The sequence below is a fragment of the Phoenix dactylifera genome, chromosome 14 (genome assembly GCF_009389715.1).
Source record: "Phoenix dactylifera cultivar Barhee BC4 chromosome 14, palm_55x_up_171113_PBpolish2nd_filt_p, whole genome shotgun sequence".
NCBI classification, from domain to species: Eukaryota; Viridiplantae; Streptophyta; class Magnoliopsida; order Arecales; family Arecaceae; genus Phoenix; species Phoenix dactylifera.
The window spans coordinates 1,534,528-1,556,314 of record NC_052405.1 but is presented as its reverse complement, the minus strand read 5'-3'; the positions used below and the strand labels follow the sequence as shown (position 1 = coordinate 1,556,314).

General features: G+C 38.1%; 1 protein-coding gene across 3 annotated transcripts; it reads right to left on the bottom strand.

Annotated features, from left to right (window-relative positions):
* Positions 1–914: 914 nt before the first annotated feature.
* LOC103701194 (serine/threonine-protein kinase STY46-like) lies at positions 915–21,572 on the bottom strand. Of its 3 annotated transcripts, none has more exons than XM_017841395.3 (15): positions 21,135–21,572; positions 20,388–20,502; positions 17,815–17,897; positions 16,245–16,317; positions 15,384–15,494; positions 11,971–12,021; positions 10,126–10,262; positions 9,918–10,025; positions 9,523–9,596; positions 7,425–7,600; positions 4,919–5,014; positions 2,903–2,983; positions 2,753–2,803; positions 1,551–1,685; positions 915–1,394 (listed from the first exon to the last, which is right to left on the bottom strand). In XM_017841395.3, exons 1-15 carry the CDS (start codon positions 21,344–21,346, stop codon positions 1,338–1,340), a joined length of 1,560 nt encoding a protein of 519 aa, XP_017696884.1. In that variant the 5' UTR covers positions 21,347–21,572; the 3' UTR covers positions 915–1,337. The 3 variants fall into 3 exon arrangements, with proteins under 3 accessions (XP_017696884.1, XP_017696883.1, XP_026658070.1); XM_017841394.3 differs by having other exon boundaries at positions 1,545–1,685; positions 21,135–21,569; XM_026802269.2 differs by lacking the exon at positions 2,753–2,803 and having other exon boundaries at positions 1,545–1,685; positions 21,135–21,571.
* Positions 21,573–21,787: the final 215 nt, after the last annotated feature.

Sequence of the window (21,787 nt, the reverse complement as noted above, 5' to 3'; positions counted from 1 at the left end):
TTCTGACAACGATATGGAACCTTTTTGAGAGTGTCGAGTCCGTAGCTAAGACGGGAATTAAGTGGATAAAATGAATCAGAGCAACAATGCGTAAACAATAACAGGCCTCTCAATTATACGACCGTAAGCGGTTGGTCTGGAAACACCCCCCCCCCCCCCCCCCCCCCCAAAAAAAAGGAAAGAAAGGATCGAGAGAGCGAGTAAATGCAGGTCACGGCACCAAATCCGGCAGGTACCTCGGCTATGGACGAGTGCCAATGACCTCGACGAATCGTGCCATTCAGACCCTCCCAGGTCTTGAACGTTGACACTGCAAGTTGAAGGCTTCATGTGCCAAATTAACATCCAAACGCAGTTTCAGGCTGAAAATGTGAAATCCACCAGGCTTGTAGAGCTTTATACTGCCACGCACGGATTTCTCATTTGTGTCATGATTTTTTTATCGTGTGATTTCATTTTATTATTCGTGCAAAATATCGACAGAGAGAATGCAAAATACCTCCTTGCCAAGCTTCCGTTGCAACACACACCTCTCATCCGGTCATCCGCTAAACAGTTACAGGATTAAAACTTCCAAATCCAAACGTAACCAAAACCAATGTTTGCCACCCCAAACCTCAAAGGCATCAATACAAAGCCTGCTAGAATAAAGTCATGCTTCAAAGAAACTTTCTAGCTCCTGTCAGTCCCGCGTCACAAGGAGCAGTGCTAGCCCCTTGAAAATTGACACATGCGGCCTTTCATGCCCTGCGCCTCAGGAACATATAAACAATCAACTTTGCCCTTTGCCTTCTTCATTTTGGCTGGTCAAAACAATGCTTATATTAATGTAATTCGTCACGGTGAGTCGAACTTTCTGTCAATACCATTAAAAATCACTCCCAGTCATAAATCCCCTCCAAGCTAAAAACAACTAAAGCGAAAAAGGTCAGATTGGTAGCCGTACACCAAGCAAATTGATTAGCCAAATCAGTCAATTTACAAGTCTATTTTAAAAAAACAATAGACCAAACACCAAAGAAAATAACAATTTTGGTCTTTGCCCCCGGGTATAATTTCCTGTGAAAAGGATCATTATAAATAGGAAATAGGATATTCACAGTAGCCAGCAACATTGTGTTGAGTGTGGTTTTTGACCAATGAACCGTAGGCCGAGAGAGACTATCAACAAGGCTCTATAAAGATTTTTTTTCTTTGGGATAAAGCCAGTGGAAGAAACGTGAATTGATGGAGGTGGAAGTTAACCAAACGCTGCTACATTGGCACTTTGTCTTGGCTAGATTCGTCTCCCTTAAACTTCATTCACAAAGACTGCCACTAATCTACATATGGAACAGTTATTTCTCCAATTTATCTGAAGCATCGGTTTCCTGTTTGCTCGTTTCACCAGTTTCCTGTTATAATGACAAGGAGAAGGAGAAACGGTAAGCCTGTGTGCCACAGCAATGGCCATGTTGCAATCTAGCTTTGAGGAAGCTGGATCATATGAAAATGTTAATTAAGGTGGGCATTCTTCCAAAGAACCTAAATTACTAGCAAGATACCTGAACCTGTTTCAAAAGTTCCTCAAGCTCAACAATGATCTGTGAAAAAGACGGCCGTTTAGGAGGAGCTGTCTCCCAACATCTCTGCATCAAGTCTAGCAGTCCAGGATGTGCATGTTCTGGAGGCTCCGGGCGCATTCCCTGTATGTAACAGAGAAAAGGTGTACAGACTATGGATATCCAAATAGAGTCGAGCTTTGCTAACATAGCCATAAATATTCATATAGCACATACATTTTAACCCCCAGCACTTGCATTAATCCATGCATTACAAGTAATAGTTTACCAAGTTGGCTTCAGCATCAAAATGATGCTAGAGTAACAATTCTACTAGCAAATAATGCTAGTAAAAAGGGGAACAAAAGCCGTCATAATTCCTTACAATTCAATCATCACATTATACCAAAACACAAGCAAAAAAGGCATTTGATTCTTTCACATAATTTGAGTCGCTCTGCTCTTATTTTCCCTTTTTTCTTCTATTATTTTTTATTGTGCATGCTGGCAGAACCCTTTCCACATTTCCAGATAGGAAAATCCTAATATATGTCACAATGATACACAACCAATCACATCCAAAACACACAAACATGCACATATTAAAATTAATAAAACATCATAATTTAGTCAAAAACAAAATTGCAATCAAGGCCTGCTAAACTGTGCCAAACCAGTTAGTTCGGGCCATATCGAACCGGATCGGTCATTTACGAGCACGGTTCATTACCTTGGCTTCGAAATGGAAGGAGAGAGAGGGATGGAGGGGGAGTGAGGGAGAGAGAGAAAGGGAGAGCTCGGAAGCCCTTGTCAACTAGCAAATTAAAAAGGGGGGAAGGGGGGGCGGCGGGGGCACCCCTGTTTTGTTTCAAAATAGGAGAGCCTTGTTCCGACAAGGGCTTGTGAGCCCTCTCTCCCTCTCCTGGCCTCTCCCTCCCCCTCTCTCTCACTTTTCCTCTCTCTCCTTCTCCCTCTCCCTCTCTCTTTTCCTCCCTCCTTCTCCCTCTCCCCCTCCCTCTTTGGCTCTCTCTCTTTGTCAATCCCCCCGGAACGGCACAAGTATGGGTGCATATTGTGCCCAACCGGTCGCTAAGCAGTACGCCCTCCCGTATTAGTTTGGCGAACCTTGATTGCAATCATAATAGCTCCCCATTTCTATATGAGATCTTAATGTGAAAGAAATGGTAGCATCGCAAGATAAAAATACAGACCTGCCTCACCCCTAGGGCGGCTTGCAGGGGTGTCATGGTATCATATGGGATCTGCATGCCAACACCATCACAACTTACAGCAATACAGACATATGATATTTTTTCAACATCTGATCTCACTAATTTAAATATTGGAAAATTTCAGAGTACCTTTGATGTTGCAAGCTCCCAAAGCACAATAGCAAAACTGAAGATATCTGCTTTGTGATCGTAAGGTTGATGGTTTATAACCTGGTGAGAGGAACACAAATATATGAATCAGAAATATTGCATGAGAAAAAGAGAAAAAGGGAAGAACTATGATATCATACTCGAGGGAATAAAAGATAAGAAAGAAATGGATACCCAGTTCATAATTTAAAATTACAATGGACAAAATATTAGTACATAGTCATATTAGACATAACATGAGATTATTTGGGAAGGTATATAAGGTAACAGATATGTATTTCTTAATGCAGCCATTCACTGTCTATGTTGGTCCGTACCGCATGATAACAGCTCTCAACAGCAAGTTAAGAAAACAAAAAAAAATCACAAGAAAAGAGTACATACTTAGGGGTCTTTTTTCCTTTTACTTTTGTGTGCACTTTTTTTTCAGGCATGAGATTTCCAGTGTATCAAACTTCATGTCTACGGCATCATTAATTTTTTAAAGATTGGTCATGCTAAGTTTTAAAACTAAATGTACCTTAAGCTTCAAAACCAATTCTACATTAAGGAAACAAGGTATCAAGAGCCTAGGATGTCCACGAGGCATTTCACCAAGAAATAAACAAAGACGTATAGTGGCCATAACTTCATGCAAAACACTCAACTAAAACTTTATCCAGAATATCTGATCTCATCTGATATGTCTTCAGGCTTGCTATTCAAATAAGTTTCATTCGAATCACATGCTTCATTCAGAAGGTTTCATTTTGTCCCAGTATGCTTTCAGGAATGTTTTGCATAATATTTTTGTTCAGAACATGTACTTTTAGGGAAAGAACAGCCGAATTGCAAATGAAGGGGTGAAGAAATCTATGCTGAAATGAAACCAAGCTAAATTGAAGTTTCACAGTCCTTTCATTGCCAATTTTAGTCTGCAAGAGTCTTGGCAGTAACTGATGCAATAAGAGTTGATTGAGAAGACTACAATACAGGGATACACGGATCAATTCTATCATTAGACGTGTCAAGCTTTCTCTTTTCCCTATGGTCCATGTAGTATGATAAAAATTTTGGGTGAAAAAAAAATGGGTCAAAGTAAACAAGTTGATTGTAGAAAAATGAGAATGTTGAAATGCATGTGTAGTAAACTTTGAAAGATTAGACTGGATAATGATTTTATTTGGAGCTATAACAGTTCCATGGAATAAAGATAAAGTGATAGAGAATTGATTGAGATGCTATATGTATAACAAAGATCTGAAGAAGCTCCAGTAAGAAGGGGCATCTTATTTATTAGAAAAACGAGAGAGAGATCTAAATAATATAGGTGGGAGTCGCCAGAGGGATATGCAGAAGCTTAAAGTACAAAGGTGGCCTTAAATAAACATGGCAAATGAGGAACAATAAAGCCAACCCTGAATAGTAAAGACAGTCTTAAAGATAGTTCTCAACATTTCTTTCCAACTGTCTCCCGGTTCATCCTTCATGTCCTATCAATTTGCTAAAAAAATTTTCCTTGCTTCACACAGTAAACTAGTTCTTTTTGCATTTTCTGACAATTTCAATCATCCAGTCCATAAAACTATAAATTTAATTTTGCCAAAATATATAGCTGAATTCACTAGAGACTAGAACACAAAAGGGAACATGAAGAAATTTTTATTTCCAGAAAAGGATGTGAGAATTAAGGTAGATCTAATGTGTGGACTGTGGGGGTTATTGGGAGAAAAAAAGAATCCAATCCTGGCAATAAGACAGAATATATACTATGGAAACCAACTTCTCCTAATAGATTTTCGTTTCAGTGTCAACCACAGATAACTGTAAAATTAAACCTAATGCCAGGGATCATTATGCTTCACAGAAAGCTAAAGAAAAGAATGAAAAAGTAAATGTCCAAAGGTCTGATCTCTTTTATTATCAAGTTTCGAATTTGATATCATATAGCTCAAAATACATAATACCGGTGAAGAAAGATCTAGGAAGTGCTTTATTTATTGAAAGAAGAAAAACCTCAGGAGCCATCCATCTGTATGTTCCAGTTTCTGCTGTCATATCCCCCCCTTGATTTTGAAACCGAGCAACTCCAAAGTCCGCCACCTTCACAACCTGGATGGAGAACATGAACATATTTTTTAGTTGAAAACGCATACTAATATAATTGAAAGAAATGCATTATCATTACCTTTACCAGTGCAACCACATATATAATTTTAGAGGCTGGCATATTATCCTCTAAGCTCCTATATGTTTCGACAATTTTGAGGATTGTTGAGAGCAGTTTCCTTTTTTGCATGTGGGTGGGTGGGTCACTCAGTAGGGGGTTCGGGTGGTTCCGACATATCCTATTGTACCCAAAGTGGCTCATGATTTTTATTTCCTTAGCATGCAGTTTCCTTATGTCTAATTTTATTCCCCATCCAAAAAGGATAACCATGGTTAGATGCTCCATTCCCTAGCTAGAGAAAAAATGAGGATTAGTACCCAATATGAATGTCTATGGTGACCTCCAACTTGTTGGGATACACACATCACCTCAAACATATCCATGATATACTTACCATATACCAAACAGCATTTGCAACAACTATCTGCATTTTCAAGAGTATAAAGAGAAAAAAAAGGTAAATAAATTAAATTCTCAAAAGAGGTCTTGAAAAAACACAGTTGGATACAATATAAGTTAACTGATGAATCGAGCTTTATAGAACACCAAGTTGTGGCCTTGATGAACTTCAAGAATGATGAATTCAAGAAAACAACATTTTCCCAGAACAATCAGCCACACAAGTGTTACAGCACAGTCTAGTGCCACCTGAGGATAAGTAACACAGCGCTCCCTCTTTAAGACACTTTATTTAAGTTTGTGGCACAAGCTACAAATTTGGTACATGTAAACTAATCTAGTTGGTAATATTTTTAAGATTAGGAGGTTAGTAACCTTCAACAATTTGCTTTATAATGTAACTTCTAAAATTGGACTGAGCTTTTCAAATGAAAGAGTCGAAATAGAATGAGCTATGATTAGCACTGTTAGAATGCAGGTTGCATATCAGTATGAAGGCTGCAACAATATCGCATACAAGGAGATAAGACTGATGGGAATGAATAAAGAGATGAAGACGAACAAATAAAATATAGCTCTCATTTCCAATACTAAGTCACCATGACCACAGTCTCTCAACTAAAACAATGGAGAAAAGGTTCAAAAGATTAGCCAACGCAAACATGTTCTCCATGTGATAAAAGGTCAACACTTGATTTATGTGAATATTTTAAGAAAACTCATGTTTGTTAACTCAAAAAAGGTACTTTTGAACTTGAGAGAGTACCACTTCTTAAAGTTCATGACAACAGTAAGTTTATAACTAAAAGACAATTCCTGGCAGCCTTCACAATTCGAGTTAGATCATTTCATGAAATAAGTATTACTATAAAAGGAACATCAGTTATTCAACAATATTTAAAAAAATTGAGATATTATTAAATCAACATTTGTATATCAGACATTCTGGAAATCTCTGATCACAAGTTCTATTCAGAATAATTTATAATGGTTCATATATTTCTCTTCCATCTAAATTTAACTTATTGATGTACAACTAAAATCTAGCATGGAGTCATTAGTCATAATATGAGACACAAAGAACATGCTCAACGGGCAATTTGATTGCAGGCAGATGTTTTTCCAAAGCAGACCTGTTATACCCATATCGGGTTCAGATTTTTTCGAACAAAGATAATTATATAAACAAAATATAGCTAACTGCATTGGTTTGATGCTTCCCAATAAAACTAAAACTTAGATTTTACTCTATTTGTTGTACCGGCCACTGTTTTGATTTTGCAATTCAACCTGAAAACATTAGGAAGCTATTCAGCACCAATGTCTAAACTCTAAACATAAATTAAAGGCCACCACATCGATTTGGAAATGGCTGTGTAAATCCTCACTCTCAAGTGGTTATCATCCAAGGTCATGCCTTCGAATAGGAAGATTCTTCAAGTTGTTTCATTCAGCCCCTATACTCTTCAAATCAGCATTAACAGTAAATCTAACCTTTCTACATGCTTGTGTCATATAGTAATATGAACAGGGAAATGTGATGCCCCCATGCTTCATGTACTTGGAGCTTTCATGCTCAAATTTTTCATCAAAATTTCTTCTACTTCTATGCTTGTATCATGTTTCATATCCTGGCTACTATCAGAGATGCTGAACAAAGAAAAAAAGTCTATTTGCAATGAATGCTAAAATTACTTTACCAGCAGTTTTGTTGAAATAACAAACGCTGACAAATGACTGTTACAATATATGCAGATTATGTATAAATTGCATGGCTGTTGTTACAAACCTATCATTAGTCGTTTGACCTACAGATTCACTTCAAGTCTCATTTAATTAACTATACAGATGGCATGCATTTGGAAAAATATCAAATCACTATAATGTTAGAGAGGGAAGAAGTATTCTAGCATTTAGCAAATCAATTACTCTCATATTCATTGGGCGACATACATGATTGTTATCCATCAGCAGGTTAGCTGTCTTCAAATCCCTATGAACAATGTTATTTCGGTGCAAATAATCCATTCCTCTGCAAATATCAAGTGCAAGCTTCAGCAGCACAGGGAGCTCCAGGGTGTTATGATGCTTATGCAGAAAGTCATAGAGGTTTCCTCCAGACAAGTACTCTGTAAAAGAATTTCAGCACGATAAACCAAGCATAACAAGTACTTGATGATAATCAGTAGTGAGAAAGAACAGCACAGAGCATTTCTACTATCAACAACAAAAGCCATAGGAACCAAAGTGCATTATGAAAACACGAAAATTTCTAAACAAAAACTTTTTCCCACATATCAACTGGCAAGAAAATAGATTCATGATGCAGGTTATATAACTGCTAAAAGAAACAGTCTTGCACCATAACTAGGAATTGTTTTCAAGAGAAAAATCTCCTGTTAGGAAACCAAATATTTTTGTAAATTTAAAAAGAAAGAGTATAATCAATAAATTATAGAGAAAGAGACACACACACACACAACAGAATGAAGCAGAGGAAATAAAATGAGGAAAAGGCGAGAATGATGAAATTGTGAGATACCTCCAAAAAAGTAATATTCTTGGATCACAGAGCACTTTTGAGGTTTATATGCCTAAGGTAAGACACTTATAAGGTCAAGGTAGGCAGAACCAGTATCAAAACCCGCACCAGTTATCCGGTAGTACAGTACGGGATTGTGGTGTGTTGTGCCGACTCGCGACATACTGATAAAGGGGAGCCAAAGAGGGAAGGGGAGAGGGGCAAGGAAAGCGAGCAAGAGAGAAAGAAGGGGGGGAGAGAGGGGAGGAAGAGAGGGAGAGGGAGAGAGCTGTCGAGCCCCCTATCCTCCAGCAGTGGCGTAACGAAAGAGAGGAAACGGGAGGGAGGGAGGGAGAGACAGAGAAAAGGGGAGGGGGGGGGGGGGTCTTTCAAGCCCAAGCATCCTCCCCCCCCCCCCCCCCCCCCAATTCTCCTCTGGTGCTACATAACAGGGGCGGAACCCCTGTTTCGAAACAAAACAAAGGCACCGGCCCCCTTTTTTTGATTTTTTTTTTTTTGTCGACAGTCACTCTCTCCCCCTCCCCCTCCCTCTCTCCTCTCATGTCTTTCCTTCTCCCTCTCCCCCTCGCTCACCGGTGTCTCGCACTGAGGGGCAAAATCGTGTCGGTCCGCCCCAGTACAGCTTGGTACGCCCCAAACCGCTCAGTTGGGGCAATACAGCAAACTTTGTTTAAGGATATGCCTAGTAGGTATGACACTACAATATGATATTTGTAATTCACCAAGCACAGAGTAATCATACACAATAGTAGAAAATAGAAAACTGACATCAAAATTAATGATTATAAACCTCATATCATATTTATCTCAAAGTTTGTCAGACTTCATCAAGAAAAGGACATGCAACATACATGTAAGGGGAACCCTAGCTGTTCTAATAATCAATTCAACATCTTATATCTACTGCATTTCAATATAATAAATATCAGAAACAGTTACATCATCAGTCATTCCATCAGACAGGACTAGGAATTTGTAATGACAATGGAACAGGGATTATTTCAGTCATTTGCCCCATCTAGGCACATTTCAGAAACAGATAAACCAAATGGTGAGCATCATATACAGAGGTTTGCAACCTTGAACTTATGCTACTCTTAGTGAAATTCAAATTTTAAAAGAATTACCATGAGTCTAATTAAAATGATTATAGATATGAACCAAGAGGAACTGAACTTCGCAAATTAAAAGACATTTCAAAACCTGAAAAGTTCTAAACATATCAATTCACATAGTGGAAAAGAAATGTGTCCTAACGGACATGCATCTATACCAAAAAATAACAAGAGATATCAGATTATGATAATACAATAGCCACCAACAGAAAATGTTCATGGAAAATCTTAGCTAATATCAAGCTCGTGTGGGCCATGATGATACCTAAGGACAAGGCATCCTTAGCTAATAAAGAGCTAATCCAAGTGAATCTAAAGGTGTTGAGATGTATTGGTCATAACATCATTTATATTTAGCCTTCAGAATGAAATGTCAGATGCCAATAAAAGATACCTGTTACTATGCAGAAGTGTGGAGGTTTCATGCAAGCACCAATAAATCGAACAACATTTCTATGTTGGACTTCCCTGAAAGGAAACAGAAAAAATTGAAAAATGAAAAGCAGGAAGAGAGAGAGAAAGAGAGAGAGAGAGAGAGAGAGAGGGATGGAGGGAGAGAGAAGAAAAGTTCAGGAAACAACCGGCTATCACAAAACCCACATAGCACTAACAGAATAAACAAGAAATGTGCAAGATTTTTAAATGATGGGAAATATAAAAAAGAACAGGGATTATATTATCATAATTGCTATCCTAGAAAGCCTGTATAAACTGCTTGAGCTAGTATCCAGTATATTACAAGATCTAACAAACTTTCCATTGGAATGATGTAAAAAAATAATAATTCACCTTAAAATCATTACTTCTTGAGCAAATTCTGCCCCCACAGTTTCATTTAGATGCTCAGATCTTAGAACTTTGATAGCAACATCCTCACCCAGGTAACTTCCACGATACCTGTAACTTAGATTGAGGCCATTAGCAGAAAATATACGTGCAAAATGCCAAGCAATATGTAATGAGGAGAATGAAAGGTTAGAATAAAAAATAGACTCACAAATCCCCACAAGATCCACTTGCAATCTTCTCTTCCATCTTTAATAATCTTTTGTCAATTTCCCACTCACCAACTTTTGGTTGCACAGCTAATATCTTCTCTGCAGCTGAAGAATGAGATGAACCAGACCACGACCCCTACATTCTCCCAAAACGCCAATGCAGAATGCATCACTATCAATTACTAACAGATTCAGCAACCTACCAAACCAGGTAAAGATAAACCTTGAAAAAACTATAAGAAGACCTAAAGTGCAACCTTACTTGTAAAAGCCCAAAAGGCAACAGTGAGATATTGTAAGAGTTCGCTGTGATAAATAACGTTACATATCTTTCTCTACATATATAGTCTTTATGAGAAGAAAAAAAATGAAACAATGAAAAGTTGATTCCATACATTTACAACCTTGCACATTCCGATGATATGAACTTAATTTTAGTGCTAGGCTCAGTATGGACATGGACACTGTTTTGATGGTTAAAGTAACCTAGGCAAGTCAGGACTTTTCTTTTTCTTTTAATATCGGTCTAGGCCAAGTAACGGCTTCAAAATTGTTTTGGCTTAGGACAAGGCTGATGATTACACAGTCCTAGCATGGCCCATTGACAACATTATGAATGAGTCTTAACCAGAATGGCAAAATCAGGATGGATGCAAGATGTATGTCCAGTATATTTTAGTTAAACAAGAATATCATACATAAAGCACTCATCACAACTGAACAACAAAAGAAAAGAACAAGACCAAAATGCAGTAGTGAACAAAGTTAAATAAGCAGGTTTTATCTTGTCATGTTCAATGCTTACATTTCATATGGTGGAAAAGGATACACAATCCAAAATGATCCAGGTTACGAAGACCCGCATATTGCAGATTACGGAATTAACAAACACAATGACAGACATATTATGCCAAATAGGTTTCATCCAGTTATGCCATTAAGCTTATGTATGCTGAATATTAGTGAAACATTAGTCTACATGATTATTGCAATATTAAGCTATAAAATTGCTAGGTACCAAACTATGCTGTGTTACAAGAGTCTACATCAACCTATGTTATGTAGACAAGATTACAGCATTACTGAAAATTAACCTATACTATGCTTACCAAAAACCATATAAAACACCAGAGGTGATATGTTGCTAATTATGCAGAGCAGGAAAACAAGAGACAGTGTACTACATTGCACAAAATATTTTTGGGTCAAGGTGACAAATTAGGAAAGGACCCTTATCTTAAGGCATAATAAAGTCTAACTAAGAAAAATTTTATCCCAGGAGGATCCTTTTAGATATATTTACATATCAATAACAAAGCAAGCAAGCAAATTATAATTTAGCGATTTATGATTAATGTGAACTTGCATCCACATACTAAATGTCATTCCTAAGCTGTTTCAAACATTTAATTCTTGCTATGTTTTAGCATTTGAATGTTAATTTAAACAGACCTGGGCCCTTATCAGAAAGATTGGCGTACTGCCCAAAAAATAAAAATGGCCTACTTCTTGCATTTATCCTCCTATAAATCAACAAAAGAAATGTTTTCCCAACTAAAAGCATAGGATGTGCAAGCATTCATTTCAGACTTAAAAAAGATATACATCTAGAGCTTCCGAAGGAAAACATGGAATAAATCCATGACTTGGATTTTAAAGAAGCTACAGGTCTGTTGTTCTCCCTAGTCTACTCAAACTGAAGCAAAACAATGGTAGAATTATCACAAATATAGAAACAAAGAGATTGATCAATATTTCGTGGAAGTAAAAATGATGGAATTAACCATGCCACAGCAGAAAGAAATATGAAAGTCTATGAGTCCAATCAACTGAGGAGAGTATACCTCATTTCTCGCAATTGCTGCCTCAAGCTCCTTGTGCAAACCATCTGTATCCTGAGCACACCATTGCAAAGTCAGGAACTTTTGCGCTTGACAAAGGTCCCTGTCATAAAAGAGAATAGAATCACAATGCCCCTTAATTATCTAAAAAGATCCACATAGTAATGTTTCTACCCATCAAGGTATGTCATACCATCCCGAACCAGGCGGTACAAGATGTACCATGTCGTACCAGTACCAAACCGATAAGCGATACGGAGGGTGTACCGACACTAGGTACGCCGAAGTACCGAGCATACTAACCCAATAACAGGGTGACATTGGAATGGGGTCCGATACCGAGACTGTATACCTTGCTACCCAGGGTCGGCAGAACCGTCCCGAACCGGACGATTCCGGCCATTCTGAGCCGTACCGACGACTCACCGGTACGGTTCCGGCAACGGAAACGAAAACCGTTGCTGAAGGTGGAGAAGGAGAAGGAAAGAGAGGAAAAGGAAGAGAGAGCAGGGGAGAGAGGGAGAAGGAGAGGGAGAAAAGCCAGCGGAGGTCGGTGCATGGGCGAGAGGCGAGGCCGTGGCCGGGTTCGAAACAAGAGAATCGACTGCAGCCTCGTCTCCCGCCCAGGTGCCGGCCCTCCGCCGGCCTCCTCTCTCTCTCTCCCCCCTTCTCTCTCTTTTTCTCTCTCGCACAGTCTGTGTCGCCCTCTCCTCTGTTGGTACAGGCCCGGCACGGCACGACGCAGGCCCGTACCGACTCATGCCGCCAAAGAACCGATACGCTGCCCGGTACCAGTTCCGCCGACCCTGTTGCTACCCATAGTGGCATTTGATCCATTAGAAAAGAAAAAGGTAAATGAATAAACCTCTAATGGCAACGTATTTTAGCAAGAAGTAGAGGATAAACATGTGAATTCCATGAATGATGAAATATATTCCTAACATGATAGCAAAGACCATAATCTGGAAATAAAACATTGAGCTGACACTTTTTTGAGCTAGAAGAAGAAGCTGGCCACTCCATCCCCATACCCAACCCACCCAGCCTTGGCAAGAGCCTAGGATTAAGAAATAGACAGAATTCGGAAATGTAGGCCGACACCCAGCAGATTCAAACCCACACCATTAGACAGCAAGAATTCCTACCATCAGAACTAACATCCAGAGGTAATCAAAGATCCACTTCATTTGAACTTTCAGCATAACATGAGGACACTGTTAAGGCTATCCTGATAACCTAAGGCTTCTTTTATAACAAACAAATTAGTGGAACTCCGATTCTTATAATACCCAATACAGAAAACAATCAAAACATCTTTAAGAGTCAACTCTACTGCTTTCAAAATTTCCTGACCCAATGTACATCTACAGTATCCTACATTAAATAAAAGTCAGAAACTTAATAAAAATATAGTTTTAAAATTTTTGGTTACAAGTTACAAGAAAAAACAAATGATCTACCAATCTTAACCAATGGGAATGATACAACACATATAAAATTAGAAAATGCAATAAATAATTGAAAATCATGATTCTTGTCTTTCCCAAGATATTAGCCGAAGAATCAGTATCTCAGGAAGTACTCACCAACATAGTATATTTAAAACTATTAGACCTTATTATCTCAGCTGATAAACCAATTCATCTTGAGAATGTTCGAGCTTTTTAGTATTGTGAATGAATTTTCAATTATTAAAAATTAAATAATAATCAAAACATAATTTACTCTCATTTCAAATACACCTGCAGACATTTCAATGACTTGGTCACTATATGTCGATCCAGATCTTGAAATACCTTTGTTTCTTTTAAATTTCTAAAACGTTCCACCTTGGCCAAAATATCAACCTTGGCCAAAATGACTTGGTCCCAAATTTTTGTTCATCTTGATATCAGTCACTCACCAAGATACCAACATCGTAAAGCATGGCAGAAACAAGCATGGTTGCAACTAAGGAGGCAATCATGTCAATAAAGACTTTCATCACTGAGCAAAGCCAGAAGCAATACGACCATGAATCCTAACAATGACAAGATGAACGATCTATAGAAGGATCACACTGAAATTCTTGGTGCCTTCGAGGTTTGTGTGGGCCATGGATAGGCACTGGGATTCACCAAGATAGAAAAGTGGCTTCATAGACACAAGACCTAAGAGAGTAGACCGAGGAAATCACAAAGGAGCTTAAAAAAACAATGTTTCAAACACTAATGGACAACTTCAAGGTTCAAGTGATGAAGCTCAAAGCTATGATTGAGGAATAGAGAGAAGAAGCAAGAAACAACCTGCCTTCTTTTTTCTTTTGCATTATGGTGGAGATTAACCCCATCACAAGGCCCGAGGCCAGCTTAGAAGACCTGCAGGGCCACGGTAAGCACATAGGACCAATAAGGGAGAAACAAAACTAGTACATAAGACTGGGCACATAAGAAAACTGCCAGCTAGAATTAAACCCAGCTTCAAAGAGCATGATACCTACAAGACCAAGGCCACTTGTATGGAGATAGTGGTACAGTGTTGGCCAGGAAGGACGCAATTGCAAGTGAGGCTCCTCAAATTCAGTCCACAACTCGCATGCCTAATGAAACCTGTGATGCAAAACAAATTAATAACGTCCTAAGCCTTGACCTAGCAGTTGGTCACTTGCTCCTCTTCAGAGTAGGTCATGTTTTGTTGGTGCTACAGATATGCAGAATTCATGAAAAGGTTCAACACATGGATGTCAAACTAACTTGATGTGGCTGTTGTGCCAGCATGGTTGTGTCACTGTAGCAGCAAGATGGATGCACAGGATCTGTAGGCTTGAATTGCTAGCAGGTCATTGGGCTTAGTTGGAGGATGGTTATTCTTTGTTCTATAGCCATTTCTTGTCTGCAGGCTCGTTGACACCCCCAACGCGAACCCCTGCCCAGCCCGCCACCCCCCACCCCCTGCCCCCCCTCTCTCATAGCTAATCTCACAAACCCATCAAAAGTGCCTCACAATAAGAGATGAAATTACCACCGATTAGATCAATAGACCTAGTTGAGCTTGCTGCAACAAGCCTATAAAAATTTATAATTGCACAACACTCTACACTAACAAGTTCAGTTCCTTTACCTTCCCATTACTGTGCAGAATTCTGATTTTAATTAGTTATTTGATTGGAAAACCATAGGCTGTTGAATCCAAGTTTCATATCATTTCTATATCTATCAATGTTACATTAATTTTGCTGATGTCATGTCATAGGTAATTTCAATGCAACTTCTTTGAGTGTTTCCGTTCACGATAAATCATTTGTTTAAACAGAATAAGCCAAAACCTAACTAAACCCATGTAATGATAAAAGATATATTTCCTATTAGATCTAGAAGTACAAAATTTAAGAAACCAACAGATTATGCAAGCATGTCAATACTAAGAAGAAAGCCTACCTCCTCATGCCACCCATCTACAACGAATACATCCAGAGAATAGCCATCCGTTGTTGAAAAAACATGAGCTTCACGGATGTTCAATCCAATATCGGATAGCAAAGCAGACAGCTAGTCAGACATATTACAATTAGTAAGCCCATGTGTGCCATTAATTGAAATATAAGAAATAAAGAAGCAAAAAAAAATCACATCATTAATATAATAAAGAACTAAAGTAATGAATATAGGTGTATCAATACTGAAGGCATAGTAGCCATTGATAAACAAGCTAGATAAGGAAAACACATTAAAAATGTCCTTTTTACTAGAAAGATTCAGAATCTATTTCATGTGCAATTTTAATCCGAGTGCAATAATAGCATCAAACTCAAACTACTTAATAAGATAAATACTTAAACTTGTAAAGAAAACAAATTATTCATTATTCCAGAATGTACAGAATATACATTATGCAACAATGATTATGTTTGCTGATCATAACAGTAGGCATAATTTAGGCAGTCAAGTGACTCCATTAAAACACCAGTCTACATCACATGGATTTGATGACAATGCAATATAATAATAAATAGAATCAGAACATCCGTAGATAAATCCTTCATTTTACTTTCCAATATATATTTGTAAGGAAAAAAAGTATGCTTTCTAATTGGATAGAAAATACTATACAAGAATTGTAATTGACAATGCATGAAGCACAAACAAGTAAATAGGTTTATATAAAGCAGATAATTGAATTCCTGTACCCAAATCTGTGTTTAAAGAGAAAGAGTAAGTTATCTAAATATAGTATGAACTACGAATCAAAAAGGATGAAACATAAAATTTAGCCAATTATGCATAAAAGCATATACCTACCTGGCTAAGGAGCTTCGGTTTGTCAATAGTAGAAAAAGTTATTTCATGAATTGGGACATATGTAACATCATGCCTGCACATTATCAAAATTCAAAGTATTTAGCTTTTATTATTTCAAGCTCTAGAAAATACTTCAAGCATGCTTAAAGCATTATGACCGATGTATTATTTTGAGGTTTCGAGGCCAAATTAAGTCAACTAATGAGAACTTAAACCACAGGCAACTACATGACAACAATTTCAAGGTAAAAATTGGTGGTATAACAATATATTTCAATGGATCATTTCAAGTAATAAAATTATCCATCCCAGACATTCAAAAATTCACATAATGAGAGAATGGCGTTATAACAAAATTTCACATAATGAGAGAATGTTGCCACAACAAAAAAAAAAAAAAAACATACCAATGATAAGTAACTGTAGATTTTCATGCTTCTTTAGTGTTAGATCACTGTAACTCTAGAACTGACCAAGTTTCCATCAGAGTCAACTTTATGGAAATTCCTTCACCATTCTTTCTTAGCAAAAGTCACATCAGTCAAAAACATAGCTTTCTGAAATTCCTTTCCATGGCTTCAATCAAATGTCATTCCGATATATGAGTACTTCACGATTATGTCAGCAAATTGCGATTAAATCCCATATGCATAACTCATCAATCTAAGGGCTGTAGTTCCTACCATTCTCATGTTCAACTACCTAGAAGAAGGGCATGAGCCGTCAAGACATAAGACCTCATATTATTTCTGTAGCATGGAAGTTAAATAAACTGATCTAACATCACTTATTACTGGTACTCACATGAAAAGAAAACCATTCGAAGAGGATTCCTCGGGATTCCTACAATAGGTGAGCAAGGTCAAATAACATGGTTTTGTTTTTCTATTTTATCCATCTCCCAGTTATTAAGTTTGCATGTAACTCACCTCCTATAAAGCTTTTATACTACAACAACACTGGCAGACCACCATTTCCATGGGCTTGAATGATGAAAATCAAATATTATATACGTATAAGCCTAAGGATCAAGAAAAGTACAGATCGCAACATTTATATAGCATGAAGCTCGAGTTAAATCATCTCAAATGGTATAATTCTTGTTCTCACAAAGTATGGGGAAAATTCTTTTTTCGAAATTAACAATCATTAGCAGCTAATATCGAGGAAGACTCATATTCAGGCAAGTATTGCTTGAAAACCAGAAACTCAAAATCCCAATTGCAGATCAAACATCATATAGTTACAAAAACTGATCATACAAAAGGCACAGCAGATTTATCTTACGCAATCTATAAATGTAGCAAGTTTGAAGAAAAGTTAGTTCCACTGTCTTGTGACCATCAATATTGGAAAGCTTTCAGATTTAAAATAGTAATGGAAAATGGTTACAAAATAAGAGCAAACTCCCAGTTATCAAATATAAAATAAAATAAAATTCACATTAGATGCTACTTCAGATTGAGAATACTGTAACCTTGTAATTTATACATACCATAAATCATGATTAATAAGAATCATTATAACGCTTGAGCGCAGAAACTAGTTTTGGTCCGGCATATATAAATACCTTGGAGAAAGAGCATCTGCAACATTTGTTCCATCTTCAGTGTCCTCAGTGGTCTTTCTCACGTCAAAATTTGAGTCCTCAAGCTTTGAGCAAGGTTCAAAGTCAATCCCACAATCCCTATTTTTACTCAAATAAGTACTAAATAAATAATCAAGAAGAAAGTGTTTTAATGCATAGGAAGGTTTAGATGAGTAAAAAGCTCCAACAAGAAGGTACAAATTTGGCTAAGAATTATCACTATTTGCAAAACTACATGTTCTATGGTCGCTCTAACAGGATCAAGAAGGGGCGCAACAACAGATGTTTTAGTATAATATTGTCTAAAGTGGGGAACCTGAAACTGGATGTCATTCCCCTTCATGTTCAGTATTATCACATCCCCTTGAAGTAGAAACAGATGTTAAAATTTGATGCAGATCCCTTCCCGTATACTCTGGCATGAACATGCTACTCAGCATACAAAGAGAACAAGAAACTTGATAAGGAATGTTTGGGCACCAGTAAAGGGGGAAAAAAGAATTGGACTGATACTTCCACAGGGTTCATAGAAGTCACATATACATATTTGTTATTATTGAAGTTTGTTATCTTGAGGGGCTACCATCATAGATTTCATTTATATCAAGGCTGTCTTTGCACCAACAGTTTTATTTTCAAATATTACAATGCACAAAGCTCGAATTAAAAAGGGGGCAAGTTTTTCCCAATCAATACATCCTACTATTATTAGGGGCAAAAGGATTGAATTAACTCAATCCAGCTCCAAAAAAAAAAAAAACAAAAAAAAAAGATGACCCAATTCAACTTGAACATATGCCCTTTGAATCATGCTCAGAATCCAAAAGTATACAAATTAGCATATTTCCTATGAATTGTGTGCATTATAGTTGACCTAATTTGACATGAAAAGGCTAATAGACCAATAAAGTCATAAAGCCATATATCATTCTTGGATTCAATTATTGTCCTATATAAATCTGGATTCAGCCCGGATCACCCAAAACATAATATGACCGAACCTGCTTGCCAGCGTTGCATGGACACGAATACGAGAATTGGACTCAAACGCCTATCCAAGCATTTGACTTGGCAAGAAGGAAAAAGAAGATATAGGAATACATAGGATAAATTATAATTCTAGTTAAATTATATATACCTTTAACCTTTTTTATTTAAACATCAAAAAGAAATATTAAGAAAATATTATTTGTTAAGGTCTTTCAATATATATGTTTCTCATTTAAAGTTCCTAATTAACTTAAGAATATAAGAAAAAATGACATTTTCTAAAGTTATCTCAATATGTTCATCCATGGCGAATCACTATAAAGAAAAAAAAAATACTCATTTCTAACAAAAAATGGAGGGTCAAAGTCATTATTGGATGAGTTCGACTCTCTACCAATATTTAAAAGTGGCAATCATAGAACTTCATAAGTATCCAAATGTATGATGCATATCTGACTTGGATATGTATCCGATACAGGTTTCTGGGGGCGGAAGCAAGTCTCCAGGTAACAAGGCTGCTTGCAGCCCTTTGTTCCATACCAACAAGTTCCAATCCTTGCAAACAACTTGTTAAAGTGCTATATCCCATCATTTTGATTAGAGTCACTACTCCAACTTGAACCTCCATTGCTCTTCTTTCTTATTTCCTTCAAATAAATAGGCCTTACCAAGTCATTAATTGTTTTCTGAAAAAACAGGAGGCCATGCAAACTAAAGCTACAGAAACCATTATGCCATCATGCACCTGGTTGCATACGAAAGGAGGGGAAAAGAGATCTTCTAAAATATAATCTTCTCTCCATTTGTTAAGAACAATGACAGTTCCACTTCTTCAAGAGATTTCAATTACAATAACAAATAGTTCATTAGTCGACATACAAAATGGTTTTTAGACAACAAAGTAGCCAAGAACTACAAAAAAGACTATACTATTAGTCCATCCGTGGATAGGAAGTACTTAGACATTTTATCAATTACTCACATAGTGGTGGATGCTTTTAAAGGGGAAGGGAAAAGGGATACTTTGGGGTAAATTGTCATGATTGTTTGAAACTTTTTAAGCTGTCATTATGATATCATACTATGTTACTAAATCAAGATGTTGTTCAACATGCTAAATATGCTCTTCATACAATGACCTTCTCAAGGCAAAGCATTAACGAACTAGAATACTAACTATGATTGTAGAAATCAGGATTCCATGCACAGATATTGAAAAATCCTAATACCTTTTTAAAGAACAATTTATACCAAATTTGAATGGCCTAGGATAACTTCTGATTGGAAGAGAAAAATTAGAGAGTTTTTGTCATGGTTCCCCGTATCGGTGCATACCAACCCATACCGGGCATGTCGTACTGTACAGGTACTTAACCGAGGCTTGGTATGAGGGCATACCAAGTCTTGGTATGCCGAACTTCCGTGTATCAAACGTACCGACATTGCAGCATAGTACCGGTGCGGGGTCTAGAACCGAGACGGCGAACCTTGGTTTCTGTTATCAGATTGGCAATCGAATTCCAGCACAGCTCCCTAAGATACGGTCAAGGTTAGTGGAAGTGTACCTTCATGAAACGGACATGGAAGGCTGGGCGCTTTTCTGGATCCTCGGCTTCTGCTAGAATTTTCTGGTGTAACACAACATCTTCTGCCCTATCGATGCTCACATCCACTAAATAACTGAGTAAAATACAAAAAAAAATCAGTTTCTAGGTATAAATAATCGAAGGACAACAGGGCAGAAGGGAAACAAAAATCCATGCCATTTATTAGCATCAAGATTCAATCAAGAACAACAGGGCAAGGGCAGCTATTGAAAGGAATACAAGAATGCAAAAAAGAAAATAATTGTGTAGCACTGCTCGGAGTTTTACAATTTTGGAACGATGAATCTTGCTTTCTCTCAAAAAGTTAAACCAGAAGATTTTCTAAACCAGAATTTAAGTCAACCAGCTATCCTAGTGACATCGCAGAACAAGATTCCACACAAAACTTTAAAGAAGAAACAAGACCAACAAAGGAAAGCGGTCAAGATCGTCGGTCGGATAGAGCGAGAGAGTAATCCGTCGTCCGATCTACATCCGAAGTCCAAGAACCAACAAGAACTGCTACGACCCAAAAAGATCTCAAGAATTCCACTAAAGGACAACTAAATCCATTCAGGAAATGAAATGAAAACAAAAGGCATCGAGTTTCAATACCAAACCCAAGCTCAAATACGATAATACTCAAAAACCAGCACCAAATCCGCATCAAGAACCCGAGCAAACAAACCCAAGAAGCCATCAAGAAGCCGGCGAGTTCGACATCACCTGGGGGGCAAGCGGCTGAAGTGGGCATCGAGCTGGTCCTTGAAGTGGGGATTGGAGACGGCTTCCTCGATTCCGTTCTCCACCAGCCGTGCGAATATTTCGTTCTTGATGTCGGATTGCGCGATCCCTCCTCCGCAGGCGATGCCGATCCCCCTCGGCGGCGACGAGCTCTCCCCAACCTCCTCGATCGCCTCATCCGCCCCTGCCTCCATCCAAGCCGCCACGAGATTCGCCTCCACCCTCACGGCGCACCCATCGGAGAGGAGACCAGAGCTAGCTAGGGTTCCGGCGAGCGAAGCGAGCCAGGTAACGAGAGAGGAAGTTCTTGGCGGTGATATAGGAGTGGGCGAGTGGGGATTAAGGGAACCTAGCGGGGGTAGAACGGTCTTTTAGGGCGAGAGAGAGAGAGAGAGAGAGCGAGCGAGCGGAATGTTGAACCTTCGTGGAATTTTCGAGAGGAGAGGGAGATAAGAGGAAGGGAAAAAGTTTCGAGAGTTTTATATAAAGAGGATAAGGTTCGGATAAACGATGGAATGGTGGTGGGGGGGTTGGGGGACCGAGTAATGCAGCTGACACGAGGCCGATTTTGCGGATCCCCTCTCCGCCAGCCGGGGTATATTTGAGGTTCACAAAGACCGGACGAACCGGACCGG

Excerpts from the sequence above, each read along its gene's own strand:
- LOC103701194 (XM_017841394.3), bottom strand. The coding sequence starts at position 21,346 with ATGGAGGCAGGGGCGGATGAGGCGATCGAGGAGGTTGGGGAGAGCTCG. Across the intron at positions 12,022-15,383 it reads TAGATGGGTGGCATGAGGAG|GATACAGATGGTTTGCACAA; the intron begins GTAGGCTTTCTT and ends TGGTGTGCTCAG. Across the intron at positions 5,015-7,424 it reads TGCTGATGGATAACAATCAT|GTTGTGAAGGTGGCGGACTT; the intron begins GTATGTCGCCCA and ends TTCTCCATCCAG.